This window comes from Amphibalanus amphitrite, unplaced genomic scaffold (assembly GCF_019059575.1).
Source record: "Amphibalanus amphitrite isolate SeventyFive unplaced genomic scaffold, NRLGWU_Aamphi_draft 001741F_arrow, whole genome shotgun sequence".
NCBI classification, from domain to species: domain Eukaryota; kingdom Metazoa; phylum Arthropoda; class Thecostraca; order Balanomorpha; family Balanidae; genus Amphibalanus; species Amphibalanus amphitrite.
In genome coordinates this window covers 5,647-24,436 of record NW_024883234.1, presented here as the reverse complement: position 1 = coordinate 24,436, position 18,790 = coordinate 5,647, and the positions used below count along the sequence as shown (strand labels likewise).

General features: G+C 50.0%; 1 protein-coding gene across 1 annotated transcript in view; it reads right to left on the bottom strand.

Annotated features, from left to right (window-relative positions):
- The window catches only part of LOC122374928 (ras-specific guanine nucleotide-releasing factor 2-like), a gene marked incomplete at its 5' end in the record, with an annotated part of 38,371 nt that extends 19,824 nt beyond the window's left edge, over window positions 1–18,547 (bottom strand). The window contains 14 exons of the mRNA XM_043353994.1: window positions 198–402; window positions 5,597–5,775; window positions 6,280–6,415; window positions 7,078–7,220; window positions 8,174–8,347; window positions 10,362–10,573; window positions 11,379–11,621; window positions 12,952–13,053; window positions 13,885–14,003; window positions 14,383–14,558; window positions 14,839–14,988; window positions 17,419–17,603; window positions 18,078–18,178; window positions 18,394–18,547. Coding sequence (XP_043209929.1) covers window positions 198–402; window positions 5,597–5,775; window positions 6,280–6,415; window positions 7,078–7,220; window positions 8,174–8,347; window positions 10,362–10,573; window positions 11,379–11,621; window positions 12,952–13,053; window positions 13,885–14,003; window positions 14,383–14,558; window positions 14,839–14,988; window positions 17,419–17,603; window positions 18,078–18,178; window positions 18,394–18,547 — 2,279 coding nt within the window. The remainder of the gene's footprint in view (window positions 1–197; window positions 403–5,596; window positions 5,776–6,279; window positions 6,416–7,077; window positions 7,221–8,173; window positions 8,348–10,361; window positions 10,574–11,378; window positions 11,622–12,951; window positions 13,054–13,884; window positions 14,004–14,382; window positions 14,559–14,838; window positions 14,989–17,418; window positions 17,604–18,077; window positions 18,179–18,393) is intronic.
- Between the last annotated feature and the right edge of the window lie 243 nt (window positions 18,548–18,790).

Sequence of the window (18,790 nt, the reverse complement as noted above, 5' to 3'; positions counted from 1 at the left end):
CTGTGAAAAAGATATTGTCACTTTTCAGTTTTTGTCATCCTTCATCCACTGAGCCACCGAGCTGACACAAATATCCCATCAGCGTCCCTCCTGGGCACTCACGTCCCACCAAAATACCCCACCGTGTCCGTTCCCATTCCACCTTACTAACAGCCCTCCCCTCTCCCAAAACAAACTGCACTCGCCGCGGCACCTACCTGGAAATGTTTGGACACCCAATGCCGGAGCACATTGAGCACGCGCATGGTGGCCGCCGTGGAGACGATGCTCTCCTGGCGTTTGCAGCTCTGCCGCCGCTCGGCCACCGTCCACGGCTTCTGAGTGGGCGCCGGGTGGTCGCGAGGGTTGGACGAGCCCGCCGTGGCGATGGCGAACGCAGAGGCCGCTGAACTGCTGCTGCTCCTGTGGGTGTGGGTGGGAAGGGTTGGGGAGTTTACTCTGGTGTGGACTGTACTGACTAGAGCTGCTGCTGCTCCTGTGGTGTGGGTGGGAAGAGCTGGGGACTTTACTCTGGTGTGGACTGTACTGACTAGAGCTGCTGCTGCTCCTGTGGGGGTGGGTGGGAAGAGCTGGGGACTTTACTCTGGTGTGGACTGTACTGACTAGGGGACTGTACTTAGGGGACTGGTGGCGGGAGGGAGAGGGGTGGGAGACGACCGGTTAGTTAGAGGGGTATTACACAATCGGTGGGTGGTAGGAAGCGGTTGGAGAGAAGTGAATGGCTGCTGGCGTTGAGATGGGGAAGGGATAGGAGGGCGTGGATGGCAGGACAAGGGGAGGATGAGCCGTTAGATAGTGGGTGGTAGATGGATGTGTTTAACAAAACGTGGTAGCTAATGGACTATTCAAGTCTTTATGTCCAAAGAATTTCTGTCATCAGAAATTACAAATATGAAAATTACAACAACAAAAAACATGTATAGCATAGAAGCATGCAATCCTGTTTCACAAGCACTGCCACCCCATACGAACCCGTACAACGCCACCTAAAATTCAGAACGGCTCCTGTCCGGAAGGAGATTGAGATTTTCCGGCCCGGAATGCTGACTCAGTATCTGACTACGCCGGTTAAATCACAAAAGATGAGTCAGCACAGTCGCGACAAATTCCGGTGTGCAGATTCATCCATGCAGCGCATATAGGCAGGGCGGAACGATTCGGTTAGATTAGCCCGTAGCCCGTAGTCCATGCTGTGCTAAGCAGTCCAGCAAAAAGAGGAAAATGCATCTTATTGGAGAATCATTTAGACTACCTATACGTTTCTTGGGAAGTAATGGAAAGACTTTGGATGCCGTTTTGTCCACATTCCATGTATCATTTGGTACGCTTTTTGATCAACATTTTACGAATCGCAGAACGGCAGAGGACTGCAGTGGGTTCGTACGGATGTAGTGCAGCCCTCTCTTACAGTTGTCAGCTGGCTCAATTGAATTAGGAGGGCCGAATGCCCCAAATGAGTTAGTAGTGTGCTGCAGATGTAACGAACACCATTAAGCGGAAGGACCCGGCAACCACATTCGTTTTTCGAAAGTTTGTTAGTAAAAAAACACATACATGAGGCAGAACGTACCTACCGTCTATGTTTTTGTGTAGGTAGTGTAACTCATCAGTCCTAATGAGGTACCGGTTTATAGGGGAAGCCGGGGGAAGCCCGGCATAGTAAGCTCTTTTTCATTTTTATTACATACCATACGTGCTGTATAAAATGTTGATATCCTGCTAGCTAGCTAAGTTCATTGGCCGTGTTTTCCCAAAAATTCGGTTTCTTGGAATAAGTATAAGGTTGAGAAAATCGAGTTTTAAAAAAGTGTTGATTTTTCTGGGGTAAGCCCGGCATAGGGGTAACGCCGGCCACCTCCCCAGCGCTTTACAACGAGTTGATGAAACCATTATGTGTTTTCCAAATATTAACGGAAAGTGAAATATTAAGGTACTGATTAGCTCTGGACATCTTAGAGTTTATGTCACTACTGGTATTTTAGCTAGCGTCTACTACATATACAGTACAGGTCGATGAAAATCGTGATGCAAAATTGACAAAAAATGTGTGTTTCAAAATTCCTTAAAATTTATTTTTCTTTTTACCTTAATGCATCATATTGCATATCATTCGACTCGGCTGATGAAGAAGAACACAACGACACCATTTTTGAAGCTCTAGCTTCATTGTCTGTCGTGTTATCTGCAAAAACGTAGTTTGACCCTAGTTGACCTTAAGTGACATGACTGGCTTTGTCTATCATAACATGTTTATTTTCGAAATTTATCTTTGATCTAGGTATAAACCAAACCTGCTCAGTACCTATTATCTCATGGAAAACAGTGGTTTAGTGGCATTGCTCTCGGTTGGGGGTAAGCTTGGCCACTCGCCCGGGGTTACCCCAATGTGCTAATTTTTATTTTAGAACAGCGATATTCGAAAAAAATGTCATACTTAAGCCAGCCTGCCTAGTCACCCCTCACTACAAACACTTAAACGGTCCTTACATAACATTCGTATAAATATTAGTACTGTATGGTATAACATTAACAGTGCAACATATCTCACTTTTTAGCTAAAAACCCTTAAAATATCATTTTTGCGCTATAAGTTAAACAATATGCAATTTTTGTCAGCCTTAACTTTTTTGCTGGCGTCACCTTAGCTGCCACGCTGAAAGGACAAACAGTTGAGCATTTTATTGTGAATAATTTAGCCGGAAACGGGGTGGCCGGGCTTCCCCCGCGCCCGGGCTTCCCCCGGCTTCCCCTATGCATCAGTTTGAATAATCAATACCTTCTCCATTCCAGACGTGGCCCGCGACAGGGCTCGGCCGAAAACTTAGTGACCCAGCGAAGTGAAGACCTATTTCCGGTCAAATTAGCACCAGCATCGATTTTTCATCCGTTCGGCTACGGTAGCGCCATCTCTCCCGCTCTCCGCAACAGGCTCTCCCGGCTGCGTTACAGGCTACACTCCGGACTATCGACGCCACCTACCCGAGATCGACGGTGCCCTCAGCGCCGCCTACAGCACTGCCCTGCGTTAGCTCTCACAGCACCGATCTGCGCTGGCCCCTACGGGCCTACGGGTTACGGACAAAAGTACGTATCGCTAAAGTACGTAGGACAAAAGTACGTAAGCAAAAGTACGTAGGATTAAAGTACGTATCGCAGAAGTACGTACAGTATAAAGTACGTATGGACAAAAGTACGTCAGGGACAAAAGTACGCATCGCAGAAGTACGTACAATATAAAGTACGTATGGACAAAAGTACGTCAAGGACAAAAGTACGTCAAGGACAAAAGTACGTATCGCAGAAGTACGTACAGTATAAAGTACGTATGGACAAAAGTACGTCAGGGACAAAAGTACGTATCGCAGAAGTACGTACTATATAAACTACGTATGGACAAAAGTACGCCAGGGACAAAAGTACGTATCGCAGAAGCACGTAGGGTATAAAGTACGTATGGACAAAAGTACGTCACGGACAAAAGAACGTATAGCTAATGTACGTTGGGTAAAAGGTACGTATGGACAAAAGTACGTCACGGACAAAAGTACGTATCGCAGAAGTACGTAGGTTATAAAGTACGTATGGACAAAAAAAGTACGTCACGTACAAAAGCCTACGTATAGCAAATGTACGTAGAGTATAAAGTAGGGTAGCCTTGGGCAAGACGCCCCAGATAATTTATTTTGCTACATAGGTACCTACTTTTGTTTCACACCACCTGGAAGGCCAAATTTGTGCTCAATGTGTTCTTTGGACATTTTACTTTAAATTCCACCTCTCAAATTCAATCACTTATGATCGGACTCCCAGCTAGGAAGTGCTTTGTGAAGCAACTGCAAATGGGGCATTTTGCCCCAACCCCAGGGCAAAACGCCCCACGGCCTGAGGCAAGAAGCCCCATACACTAGATTAACCCTCGCGGGCCCGGGGGCGTTTTTCGCCCCCCCCCCTGGCGAATATTTGCGATAGGTCCCGAACGTTTATAGGGATAGGAAAGCGAAACTTTCAGTACCGTTTCTCCCATCAATTTGACATCTTCTGAAGTAAAAAATTTGGACCTAGCCCCATTGATGACGTCACAAAGTCGATTTTTCTAGACCCCTGCACGGCAAACTTCGGTGTCACAGACGCGAACTTCAAATAGCTGCTAAAAATAGAGTTTTAGAGATAAAGACAAATTACGAGCACGGTTGTGTAGCGTTTGACCATAGAGAAAAATACAAAAATAGTTTAAATGACCTGAGGTCAGAGGTCAGGTCAACGACCCCGAGCTGTGGTTTTAGTTTTTCGCAAATAACCTCGACAAAAATGGTCCTAGAGTTACGGCAGTGGTACCATCGCATTTGCCTTGTCAAGCCGCGTCGAATGATATATATTTTGTTTGGAAAAGGACAAGTTTTATGTTGACCTCATGTGACCTCGAATGACCTTTGGTTGACCTTGACACACCAAAAGTCGTTTATGATGGATTCCTACCCGCTGATCACGAATCTGGCATCTATTTTCCTCTAAGCCTTTATTTAGAGCCTCCGGATGGCAAAATTGTCTTATTTATTATTACTAACTTGAATCAGTGAAATAGCCTCTAGCAAGGACTCTCTTCTGTGACCTTGACCTTTGAGCAGCCTTGTATCGTAAGATGAACCACAAATAGGGACCTGATAAGCCTCAAAACATTTCAAAACATCTTGGAAGTTGACACGCAAGATGTAGGTACGAAAAAGTGCAAAGTTTGAGGTAAATTTTGAGCATGACCTTGACCTTGACCTTTGATGTTGAGCACATTTTCGGAATTCTCAGATGATTCTCTTCTCTCGTTTGACACCCAATTTTGCCGGTTTTAAGCATCCTGCCGTCCTCTAGAACGCTCACTTTGAGATCACTACACATGTGCCGGTTTTTGCCTTTGGCCTTGACCTCTGACCTTGAAAATTGACCTGAGGTCAAAAATTTTGGGTGCTTTAGAATCGTCTCGTAAGGACCTTTCGTTTGGTATCTCTTTTGTTTGCGTAGCTCCCTTATTTACGAAGTTAGACAGGGGGGGGGGGCGAAAAACGCCCCCCCCGGGCTGCGGTGGTTAGGATTACCCCCCGGGCCCGGCCGGGTTAAACTACTGAAATAAGTTCATTTCACGAAGGTATTTATTAAAAGAGAGATTTCGTGCAGATTTGGTCAAATAGGTGCAATTGCCAGATAGCCCGTCGTGAAAACGACTATTTATAATTTGTTACGGTCAAACAGCCCAAGCTCTATCCAAGCATGTTTCCACTGCCCATCATACCAGCATAGCATACCATATCATTTCCACTGACCACCGGATGTTACACCGCTGGCTGTTACAGCGCTGACCTGCGCTAGCTGTTACGCCACTGACCTGCGTTTGCTCGTACAGACTGAACTGACCCCCGCAGCACTGACTTGCGCTGCCCTCTGGCTCTTACATACAGTACCTACTAACCTGCCCTGGTCCCCCGGGGCTGACCTGTGCTGGCCGCTGGTCCCTACAGCACTGACCTGCGCTGGCTCCTACAGCACTGACCTGCCCTGGCTCCTACAGCACTGACCTGCGCTGGCCGCTGGCTGTTACAGCACTGACCTGCGCTGGCTCTGCCGGGACGAGGTGACCACCACGCCGGCCCGCGGTATGCTCTGCGGACTGTCCGGCGGGTACTGGAAGCTGGTGCGCGGCGTGTGGTGCGCCCCACTGTCCGACCGGCCCACCATCGGCGGCGCGCTGTTGGTGCTCAGACGCTTGTGGCCGGCCTTCGGCAGCAGCTGTAACGGCGACAAAGCAGGGAGGTAATGCCGGGATTAATCGAGACATTGAAAATGCACATTGTACAGTCATTCCTGTTAAAATGCATGTAAGCAGGTAAGCTCAGGCATTCCTTTCTGGCGAGAAATGAGCTGAAATAGGGAAATATATAAACGCACAAAATGACGTATTTATGTCTGCAAACATGACCCATTAAACCACATTGACCCGCTGTCCCAAACCACTATCCCACTCGCTCTGGCGAGCTTCGGCTGTGCGTCTGTCTGTCTGTTTGTCGGTCTGTCTGTCTGTCTGTCTGTCTGTCTATCTGCATATCTGTCTGTCTGTCTGTCTGTCTGTCTGTCTGTCTGTCTGTCTGTCTGTCTGTCTGTCTGTCTGTCTGTCTGTCTGTCTGTCTGTCTGTCTGTCTGTCTGTCTGTCTGTCTGTCTGTCTGTCTGTCTGTCTGTTTGTCTGTCTGTCTGTCTGTCTAACTGTCTCTCTGCTCGTCGCTCCGTCTACTGACCAGCTGCCCCTCGGAGGCCCGGCTGAAGGTGGAGCCTCGCGGCGTGCTGAGCGGGTCCCCGTACTCCGAGGCCGACCGAACTCCCGACACAGAGTCACTGAACGCCGACGAGCCGCGCGGAATTGACAGCGTGTCACTGCGGGAACGGCACAGGGTCACTGCTGGGCAGTCACTGCGGTACCGAGCCGCGCGGAATCGACAGCGTGTCACTGCGGAAGCGGGACAGAGTCACCGCTGAGCAGGGTCACTGCGGGACCGAGCCGCGCGGAACTGACAGCGTGTCACTGCGGGAGCGGGACAGGGTCACTAAACATAGTACGGGATACGAGCATCTGCGTGGGAGCATTTAAAACGTCATTGGGGAGAAAGGAGTAGTCATGCGAGAGAAGGCATACAATATTACTTCAGGGAACGCAATACAGTCAGTGAGGACGAGCGGATCAAAAATATTGCTAGTGAACGGAACAGTCGCTATAACACGCAGCAGATTCACGACGAAAACCACAGCACAGCAACCCACTGCCAGGGTACACTTATCGATACAACAATGGCAGTGGCATAGGCGAATGAAAGCGGCGTTCCAAGAAAGATGAATTTAAACGTACCAAAATAATATAATAAAACACAGTTATATAACGAGTACTCCGAAAAGGAATTCTCTGAAACGCCTGATCTATGGCAGCAGCTGCTCTCCATGGATCCGGTGCGGTGGGGATCCCCTGCTCTCGGAAAAACGGCTCTCACCCCGAGCCGGAGGTGTCACTCTCACCTGTAGCTGGGAGGGGAAGTGGCTCTCACCTGAAGCCGGAGGTGCGCGGGATGCTGAAGGCGTCGCTGCAGCTCATGGACGTGCTGCCGCGCGGTGTGAACGAGGGGTACGTTCGCTCCAGCCACGGCTCCTCCGACTCCAGTACGATGCTCTCCGATTTCTGGTACAGTTTCTGCAGAATCAGCACAGCCCTCTCACTCGCGCCACACATGCACGGCCGGAGGCTGATGTGCACCGGTATCATGTCAGAAAACGTGCCAAAAGAAGATACAAATGAGCGATTATTTTGATATAATGCAAAGCGGTTGCGTGCTCTTTTGAGGGACCAAGCGTGGTAAAACGCACCATGCTGATGTGCGTAAAATTCCGTCACATTACTTATAGGTAGGAGTAAGAGACATGATAGCCACACATAAGCTTCCGTCCGTGTCAGGTTAGGAAGTGAGAAGTGGTGCTTTTAACTGCGGGATAAGCTGACATGCGAATATTAAAAAGTTACAGCACATAGCAGTAACTTTTTTAACACAGCAAAGTGCAATGTAAGTTAGAAAAGACATCCCAGGACCCTAGTTTACGAGTTAACTTATATGTGTAATTGTGTACATTACAGAAGCAGGGGCAAGTGAATTGCTAAAATTAATTGCAAAATAATGCATTATTGATGGATCAACATTATCTATCAACATTAACATTAACTATTAGCAAGTTATATCCAGTTTGATTCAATAAATCAAGCAAATGACAAATATTCGTCATATTCAAAGGTATCATTCAAGCTAAATCAAAGAGAAGAAGAAAAGGAAAGACTGAAAAAGTCAAAAGGAGAACAAGAGAAGGAGAAGTAGAGTATACAGAAAAGATAACAATATCAATGCCGCATGAAAGGATCATTGGGAATGATCCCGGCACGATTGTGCTTCGGATCATTACTCCATACTGCAGAGTCGCAAAATAATAATATCACAAAACAAAAACATCTCTAGGCATAAAGTTATGGTTTGAGTCACCATGACGTCACAAAAAGCCAGACAAAAGCCAACAAAAGGGTCCAAAGGCCGCGGACGACCATGATGAACAGCTGTAACAAGCGGCCGCCGATGTCACGGCAGCTTGATCTCTACTCACCCGCTTTCTCCTGGTCTCCTGTGCGATCTCGGCCTCCGTTTTGGCCTTGTTCTCCTCGGACTTGAGCTCCTCTGCCCCGTCTCCCTCCGACCTCTCTCCCTCCGGCACGGCGTCCTCCTCCTCCTCCTCCTCCTTGATGACGTCATTCCTCTCCCGGAGCAGTCCGCCGGGCTCCTGCGGTGGTGGAAAGTGTAAACGGGAGGAGTATCGGGTAAACGTCCGGCTGACGGGATGAGTTACCACGTATACGCGTAGTTTCATTATTTGTCGATTGATGAGGGCATCCGTTATAAACGATGTCTAGCCCGCGCCCCACTGGGGGGGGGGCTATTTATAGCCCCCCCTCCCGTTTTTCTGCAATAACTTCCCAACCGCTTGATGTATCGACGCCAAACTTTCAGTACCTTAGGCTGCATCAATTTGACACCTTGTGTCAAAATTTGAACTTCGTACCTACTATAGGTCGGCCGGAAATGACGTCAGAGTGACGTCATGTTCGGCCGATTTCGACGCAAAACATTGAACCACGGCAATCGCTCCCAAGAGCTCAGTTTTTAAGCTAGATCCAATTTCTTTGCATGAGAAGACTCAGAATAGACTGCGCTATCAAACTGCTATCTCGGATTTTCGAAAGTTTGAAAATTTTGAAAATTGTATATAATAATATCCAAAATTTATATTGTTACATTTTTTTCAAAAAGTTTTTGACTTTTCGAAAAACCGGAATATATGTGATAGAACGCATTATTATGATTAGCTCTAGCAAGTTTTAGCTAAATATCTTCAAAAATGGCCAAGTTTTACGCATTATTGCAAAAAATTCACAATTATTAATTTTTCAAATCAATTTTTCAGCACGTATTTGACATTGTACGCCAATATAAATAGCACCATCGTGTTCCTGAGCTCAAACTGCATCCAATACACCTTTTTTGTTGAAAAATTTTAACTTCAAAATTTGACCTTTTTTGACCTGAAAGTGACCTAACATAAGCTAAATTCGACTCAAAATGACCTCGAATAACACAGACGACATCAAATTCGAAATCTCTGACCTAAATGGACCATAAAACATGTGTCACGTGACCGACGCATGATATAATATTTTCGTGACCTGTGATGACCTGACCTTGACCTGAAAATCAAAGTACAAGTTTGGTACCCTCAGGGTAACTAGAGCATCTGTTCGCGAGTGTGTGATCCAAAAATGAGCCTGATCTGAATTGTAAGACGGCGGCCAGAGCCCAAAACGTGATCAAGCCAAAATGCTAATAATTTTTACTTTGACCTGACCTGTGACGTCATCAGTGACCTCGAGGTCAATGAAATTAGGTTTCGCTCGACAGTTTTTCCGGGGCTATCAGACGCCGTTTGAATTTTGACGATCGGCCCAGTAGTTTCGGAGTTAGGAGGGGGGGCTATGAATAGCCCCCCCCCCCCAGTAGGGCGTGTTATACGCAGACCCCAGTGGGGCGCGGGCTAGCTATGCGTTGAAAATAACGTGTTTACCGGCTGGCTAAAAATAGATACGCTGTTAGAAAATATTCGAACATTATCCCCGGTTTAAACCTTGCTAATAAATGGGTAGTCTTATTTTACGGCGCTATAATATGGTTGGGTAGGAACATTCATCTCTTATACAGCATAAAAAAATAATCCTAAGTCAGCTCTGATCTCATACACATTACTCATTAACTGTGTTCTCGGAACCCATAACAGTGGCATTCGCTGAACGTTTCTGTGTAACACGAGCCATCTGATCAATAACGGCGCCCAAAGTTGTCTGACGCCGTGTCGCGGCCGTCGATATAGGCGTGGTCCACGGACGGTGTTTGCTCAGTGCAGGGTTCCGGTCACTACCAGCGGCCTAGCCACCGTGCCAGAGACCAGCTCCAGCCCTCAGGCCGGACACCTTTCTGACCAGCATACGAGACAGCTAGCCAGGGCTCTCACCAGAAACGGTGCACGGACAGGGTTCCTAATTCACACTAGCATCAGTGCTTGGCAAAAGATATCATCAGCTTTGGGACTTACGAGATCATTCGGGGCTGTCACCAGCCCCAGAGTTCATGGAAAGTTATCTGATCTATCCAACTCTGAAAAGCCCTGACAGAATTTTCACAACTTCTGGATTCAATTTCTTGTTCAGGGTTCCTACCAGCTCCGTAGGCCCGCCCAAGCTTCTCACCAGTTCCGGCGGCCCGGAGAGTGTGCGCTCCAGCTCCATGGGTCGGTCGGCCGCCGGCCGCCGGGTCAGGTCGGAATCGGTGGCGATCGGCACGGCGGCCACGTCGCGTCTCGTCTCCACCACCGTCTCCCACTGACTCTCCGGCAGGTCTGAGCGAGCCCCGCCGGCCTCTCCAGACGTCTGGGAGGTCACCGTGCGCTCACTCACCGTCCCTGGCGGGAGCAGAGGGGAGGGTCAGGCTGGGGTCACTGCTTCACACCCAGGAGGATGCGGGAGAGAGGGGAGGGTGAAGAGGCTGACGCAGTAATGGTCAGATAAACCCCAAACTACCTCCTGGTCCAATCCACCGCCTCACTCCTCGCATAACAGCTTCCGGGAACAACTGCTGACTTCATGTCTTACCATGACTCTAAAGCAGCCCGCGTACTCAAACGAACCCCGTGTCATCGTACCCCCGACCCCCGTGCTCAAAGTCCACACACCATGCCCCGGAACCGTGGAGGAAGTACGATGCGCTCGTAACACAAAACCCCGTTCCGCCGGCGGTAACCGGCCCGGTCCGTGACTGCTGTGACCTGTGACCGGCCGAGCGGAGCGGTCGCGTGATGCGTGGCCTGTCGTAAACCCAGCGACCCGGGCCCCGGGTGCAGACAAGTTGTTTGTTTGGTAGGCTTTCCGCCGTGATGACCTATCCACTCTCCGGGCAGGGAAGAGGTGAGGAGGCACGCGACTGGGAGAGGGAAATAAAGGAGATATGTGGAGGCCGAGTAGTTGATAGAGTCGAAAAGGAAGTCGTCGAAAAATATACAGAAAGCGCCATGGAAACATTAGGTAAACTGAATAAATCGTGAATGTTTAGATTTCAAATAACACAATGGAGTAAGACCAATATCACTATCGACAGACTCTCAGAAAGCCAGCACTGCCTGTCCACATTAGAAGAATCAGACAAGTCTAACCACTGCATGCTCCCCCCCCCCCCCCACACACACACCGGTTCGCGCCCGTTCCGCTTACCGACGAGAGTGTCGGTGCTGGAGTCGCTGCCGGCGCCGGTGCCGGCCGCCTGCGCGCTCGGCACGCTCAGGAACTGGCCGCCCTCCTGGTCTCGGTCGCGCAGCTCGACAAAGTGGCTCTGACTGCTGCAGTCGCTGCCGGAGGGCGACGGCTGCTCCTTGATCTGCTGGAGGCCGCCGACGGCCAGCGAGGAGGTGGCGGAGCTGACGGCCGCCTCCACGGCGCCGCGAGCCTCCTCGTCCACTGTCGGTGGAGGGGCAAAGAGGGGATGTTTGAGTAATTGTACTGGCTGCTGCCGGCAGAGGGACGGAAAGACTAGGAAAGGTATACCTGCTGCCGGGAACGGCATGAAAAGAGTGGGTTAGATGCAACCTGCAGCCGTCAGGGGATATCATAACCCAGTACCTTCTGGGTAGATAGCCCAGCAGGTAACTGCCGCCGGCAGCGGGACGGGCCGGCGTAGCTGGTTATATCTGGTGAGTTAGAATCCTATCTACCGTGGAGAGTACGGGAGAGCCGAGGGACGAGGAAGAGCAGAGGAGGATCCGATCAGTCGCGGTACTATCGGAACGCCCCTCTGGGTCAATACTTACCCGAGCACAGTTCTTTTAATCAAAGTTTGCCGAACAACTCGCTCTGGTATGCTGGTAGTTAGTGGTAACATTGTGGCTCAGCGGTTTATGAGCGACAGGCGGCGCGATCCTGGCACGGTTGGTGGTCCAAAATGTGCACACACGGCCGCTGCGCCACACACTGATAGCCGGACCGTTCTGCTGACCATGGGAGGACACCGGGCTATGTATATCACAGATATCGGGGCTTCCGCGAGCCTGTCAGCCGTCCGGCAGATCGACAATGCTATCGAATACAGCCATCGACATTTATCATTCTCTCCAGCATCAGCTCCGAATCCATGCCCAGCTTCAGTACCATCAGGCGTCCTGAGAGCGACCGTAATCCCCCCGTCAGTCCGACCGCAAATCTCGTTTCGGCGCACTCTGCGCTGCGTGTTTAGGCGGGTCCGCTATTCAATCCGTACGCTTCCATTAGGCGCTCTGTGAGCCTACGGCGGCCCCCCCTCCCAGTGTAGAGGGGGGGGGGTGAATCGATGAGACGCCACACACCAGGGAGCATAATAAGTACCACCCAGACTCGCCGCGTGAGAGGGCGACCGGTGGACGGGTCATCATCGCTCTGCGGCGGCTGGCCGCTCACTTGCAGTCCACTGTTTCCAATACCCAGTCCTAGTCCCAGTTCTTTGTCAGTCTCCGGTCTTCAGTCATCAGTCCCCAGTCCCAGTTTCCAGTTCCCAGTCCCCAGTCTCGGGTCGGGGAGATTACCGTTAGTTTTGGAGGACGATGTATTGCACCGGCAGATCCAGGGGACCGTGTCTAGGGGACACTGCACGCCATTTACCGTTGGTTCTGGAGGACGAGGTGCTGCGCCGATAGGTCCGGGGGGGGGGCGTGTCTAGGGGACACTGCGCGGCATTTACCGTTGGTTCTGGAGGATGAGGTACTGCGCCGATAGGTCCGGGGGGGGGCGTGTCTAGGGGACACTGCACGCCATTTACCGTTGGTTCTGGAGGACGATGTGCTGCGCCGATAGGTCCAGCGCCAGTGCTGTCCACGCAGCAGTGAGTCGAACACGTTGCCTTCGCTGCACGCCGATACACCTGACGAAAAAAAACATCAAATGATGTCATCAGGACTCAAAAGACCAGGTTATTATTAGGTAAAAAGCAGTGACGTCAAATTCGCTGGACCATCCACTGCTCATCATAGTACCCGCACGTCAATCTCGTCGTATGCTGGGAGAAGTGCATCCCGTCAAAAGTATCACAGACGTCACACAATCACATGACATCTATTTACGACGTCACAGGCTCGAATAGGCTGCCACGCGCCGTGTCGGCGCCGCCAGGTCCTCATCAGTCGGCCACACCTGCTCTGTTCAGGGCCGGCTGTGCGCGCTGCTAACGATCGATGCGTCTGTGCAGAGCGCGGTGTGTCGCCGGCCGTCCTCACATACACGACACACGGCCGGGCCGCTGACTGGTGTAACGGCCGCTCCCTGGGGCCGCTCGAGTACACCACACACCGCGGACGAGGGTCGGTGGTGTTTGAACACGGGACGGTAGCGACACCGATAGCAGCGGAACTCACGGGCACGGCGCTAAGCAAACAGGATGAGTTGAGAGACGCGGGCGCTGAATGGGTGGGACAACACCGTTCTGTTACAGCGCAACACTGCTACAGTTGCAGGTCAAACAGCGGGAACGGGGAAGGAGGCGGTGAACTGCCCAAATAAAGGTCCTAATTTTAGAGCGCATAGGTCCATTGACAGTGGAAATTGGATTTTCTCTGAACCCTCACATCGAGACATGATGGGAGCGTTTTACGCCCTCGGCTTCTGTTGCGAGGTGCACGCTTCTGAGTTACCGATCTATTCTACAGTCCCGAAGTGCAACATTTTGCGGGCGCATACGGCTCACGCCGCGACTCACAGGACACCGTGCTGGCCGTGGAGATGCGTCGGGACGACTCTCCGTGACCGATCCGCAGAGTCGAGCTGAGTGAGCTCTCCCGGCGCCGTGACTCGCTCGGCGGCGACGTGGGGTCTTCTCTGAAACGGACACACGTCACAGGGTTCACAGGACTGGTTTCCGTAATGAAGCTGCAACATGAGTCCCTTTTTTATCCTTCATGGCCTGGCGCATGTTTATATTAGTCCGCGCACAGACGGGGATATCAGGTCAGAGGGCATGAAAAACAAAGCGACATAACGAGAAGCAGCAAACGGTTTTCAGAAGCTCGCAAAAACGTCTCTAACAATAACTGGGTCGCTTGGTTAAATTTAAATGAACTCACAAGAGGTTTTCAAAAGCCCAATTTTACCATTTACAGGCTAATTTCCACGATATTTTACAAACGGCGGTTAAGCTTGTAAAGTAAGCGAGTCAGAAGGGTTGCAAAAAGAGCAAAGAATGCGTATTCCAACTCACGACTCGACTTTTTCTGCGGAGAAGTAGACGGTCTTGAGGGCGTTGAGCACGGTGACGCCGTCGGTGAAGACGCGGTACGTCAGCAGGAACGTGTTGAGGAAGTCGATGGAGAGGAAGCGCAGGTCGGTCAGCCTCTCCAGCAGCCGCTCCGGCGTGGCGTATCTGACCTGCGGTACCTGGGGTACGGGAGGGGCATGTCAGAGACACGGACAGCTGCAGTAGGTAAGTGAAGAGTGTCTCGGGTTGTGTAGAGAAGCGGCCTTTAATAGTTATTTATATGTGTTTCATAAGGTTGACTTATAATCATCAGCGCAGATGTAAATGATTCATCTAAGGCATCATAAGGAGGTTCAATTAGCCTGAAGTTCAATGTAAAGTGTGTGAAGAAATCCTATCATGAAGCACCTCATGAAGCAGTGTGGGAGGAGCCGTCTGTCGTCTCAGCGCACCCCTCACCTTGCACGAGTTGAGCGTCTTGGAGAAGCGGATGTCGATATCGTCCCTGAACAGCTTGGGGTCGTTCCTGATGGAGTGCGGCATCGTCACTGACGACGTGTCGGATACCGAGCTGCGAAACCAGTTGTTGAACTGCACGTTGTCCAGACACTGCCGAGGAAATGAAGTGAAACTCTGTTACCACTGATGTTGGCCATCATCGGTGGAAGATTAACTGCATGATGTGATATTCGCGATTTTTCAAAATAATTTACGTCATATTCCTCATAATTTACATCGCAGTGGCAGGTCCAATGTGTAGTAGCGTTCGGCACGGCATGCATACGGTCATTTCATTGATGATTGCGGCCCCCACCCTTTCATGTTTGTTTTATAAACCATGTGACGGCTAACAACGTTTATATTGATAAAATGCTGGATCTTCGATATTTGATGCCTAAAAGTTTCCCCTGCCGAGCATTGGTTTGATGACAGTGACACAATCGATCCAGGTTTCCAGGGTTCTCCAATGTAGTGCAGGGATATTTCCACCTGTGGTGCAGATCTACTATATTTAGATCTAACATCAACTTCAGGTGACCAGGTGTTCCAAATATTTGATTTAGAACCTTTTGCTGCGCCATATGGTTATATGTGCTTTGCTATTTTTAGTTAATTGAAATATGATTGGCGTATGTTCGTGTATGTAATAATGAAAGACTGCGTGCTCGAATAACTTGTTAATTCACTTTTTTACGAATTACTCAAGGCTATGATGACTATATGCACGTAACACTCCAGCTGAACTACGCTGGAGAAGGTCACTGTCATTTTGTGAACATCAGTTTTGGCCGTCCTCACACAGCAAATAGCGGCCACGTTCGCAGTTCTATTTTCGGCCCACGTCGTCGGCGCAAATCGGACGATCTGCGCCCGGTTATTGATGACCTTTCAAACACTCAATTCGTCTTCCGAAACCGATATACTTACTGCATGTTTAGCTCTGCAACTAGCTGATACCTCTGAGAAGCATGCAACATTGAACCTATTTGTTCAGGCATGAAATGCAGTGTATGCGACATGCGTCATGCCGAGATCAGATTAAGGTAAGTATTTAAATTCAAAAGAAGCAGTTCTTTCCCATTACAGCCACCAGAGTTGTTCGGACATGATGCCGCCCTTGATTCCATGTTGTAACTTGACGAATTAGGATCAGCGTGGGCAATATTTGCACTAACGTGAACGATTATTGAATTTGCGCCACGGCTGCTAAAGAAATGACTGTGTGGCCACAAACACTTTATAATTTTTTACAGTGGGTTCATTGTGCTTCATACATGCCTTCAGATATAATAAGACATATCGATTTCGTTCAAAAACTGCCGCTAGCAGCCTAACAGTGATGATGGGTAATACCCGTACCCGAGATACCTGCCAAATTTCAATTGAGCGTAAACATTGTTACGCAAGCGATTCATTCACAACGAGGCATTCAGAGAGAAGATTTCCATGAAATAGCCGGCGGAAAACATCCGGGAAAAACACAGCCCGGATGCCAGAGGTAGCATGAGATCAATCAGAGACGCAACAGCTGGTCGGGTTGCGGAACTGAGCAAAATGGTGGTGTTAGACTGTACCGCAGGACACGCTGGTAGTTAGACTGTGCCCCGGGACACGATGTCCTGCGTACCGCACCAGTGTGTCCTGCATACCGCAGGACATGCTGTAGTTAGACTGTACCGCAGGATACGGTGGTCCTTAGACTGTACCGCAGGACACGGTGTTACTTAGACTGTACGGCAGAACACGTTGGTACCTAGTTGTAATACAGGACACGGCGGTAGTTAGACTGTACCGCAGGACATGGCGGTAGATAGACTGTACCGCAGAACACGGTGGTGGTTAGACTGTACCGCAGAACACGGTGGTGGTTAGACTGTACCGCAGAATACGCTGGTAGTTAGACTGTACCGCAGGACACGTTGGCAGTTAGACTGTACCGCATTACACAGTGGTAGTTAGACCGTACCACAGGACACACTGGTAGTTAGGCTGTACCGCAGGACACGCTGGCAGTTAGACTGTACCACAGGACAAGGTGGCAGTTAGACTGTACCGCAGAACACGGAGATAGACTGAACCGCAGAACACGGAGATAGACTGTACCGCAGTGCCGACAGACCACCGCGCTCCCGCTGACCGGTTGACTTTGCTATTTGTTCTCAGTGATCTGGGCGATGTCACTGACTGACTGACCTCCCCGCTGACCTGGGTGGCCCCCTCAGTGACCGGCTGACCTCAGCGACCGGCTGACCTCTCCACCGATCTGAGCGACGTCACTGACTAGCTGACCTCCCCACTGACCTTGCTGGCCTCCCACTAGCTAAATGACCTTTCCACTAGCCGGGTGACCTCTGCAGTCTGTACTGACATGGGCGATGTCGCTAGCCAGCTGTGAGCTGACCTCCCACTGACCTGGGTGACCTCCACATTGACCTCGCTGACCTCCCACTAGCTAAGTGACCTTTCCACTAACCGGCTGACCTCCCACTGACCTGGGCGATGTCGCTAGCCAGCTGTGAGCTGACCGCTCCCACTGACCTGGGCGATGTCGCTGACCCAGGCAGCCTTCTCCTGAGCGGTGGGCGCCACCAGGTGCAGCACTAGAGGCGTGTCGCCCTTCCGTTCGACGATCAGTTTGAAGTCCAGTCCGATGTGCTCTCGGCGCAGCTGACCCACCGTCGAGTTGTCCGACAGGGAGGAGGTGGAGGAGGAGGTCTCCGAGTCTGCCCAAACGGCACACGGACAGGGACTGGTCAGATGGGTGAATGATTGGGCTATTTTTTGTTTTTAAATCGGCGTTCAGGAAACTGGAAAATGCAGACATTTATGCCTTAATAGTTTTAAATGTTTTAATCTTCACTCGATCGCTAACTTGGAAATTGTCATGTTCAGCAACAACATCAGGCCATCAATGTAATGCATGTTTAAATGTACAGGCATTACATTATACCCTAATCATTACGCTGCTTCATAGCAATTAACAAAAAGGACGCATGCTCAATAAACTTTGCTGGTGTTATGGTAAGTTTAAAATGGCGATATTGGAGTGTCTAGGCTATTAGCCGTAAACTGAGTAGCTACCTAACGTCCATGGTCCATAAAACGTATTGGACTTCATGCTGACGAGGTCAAAGGTTACGAAAAATGGTCCGATGTCGCGTCACCTTAGTGGTCGTCGGTGGGTTTATCGCACTTACCCAGGTCATCGTCGTTCTCCGAGGGGTCCTCAATGAGAATGGCATCAGCCAGGGAGACGCGGCCGATCCCATTGATCAAATGCAGGTGTCCACTGTTGGTTCTGAAAGGCAAAGCAATTCTACATTACCCTCTCGGCTTGACCACATGAAGACACTTCCAATTTTTGACTGGTACATTGGCCAACAAAAAGAAGAAGACTTGTCAGGATTTTTTTCTAGCCTGCACTTATTAGTTTTATCCCAAGTGTTTATCTGCAGTTTATCTGGCTTGTTGTACACATATTTACTTGCTGTTTATCTACGAACGTCTACACACCTGGTAGCCAGGATGAGGTGGTTACTGAAGAGAAAACACTGCCGAATGAGCTCCTTGTCCCTGTCACTTCTCTTGGAGAAGCCGTCCAGTGGACCTCGGCGGATTTTCGGCGTTTTGCGCTGCTGCTTCTCGGGGAGGATGTGCACAAGAGAACCTATGGGTGAGAACAACTGTGAGACCCCACCATATAACAAATGGCAGATAATACAGACCTGTGCGACAAATGTAATGCGAGAAGACAATCCGATCCGCCTGTGGGCCTGTGCCGTAAACCGCTGGGCTGGTCGATGGCTGACTGAACTACCTATTCACAAATCGATAGCGTTACAGTGTCCCCGGGTGTACCTAATATCGCCGCCGCTTTGTGTCGAACAGCTCAGTAACAACGGAGCAGCGA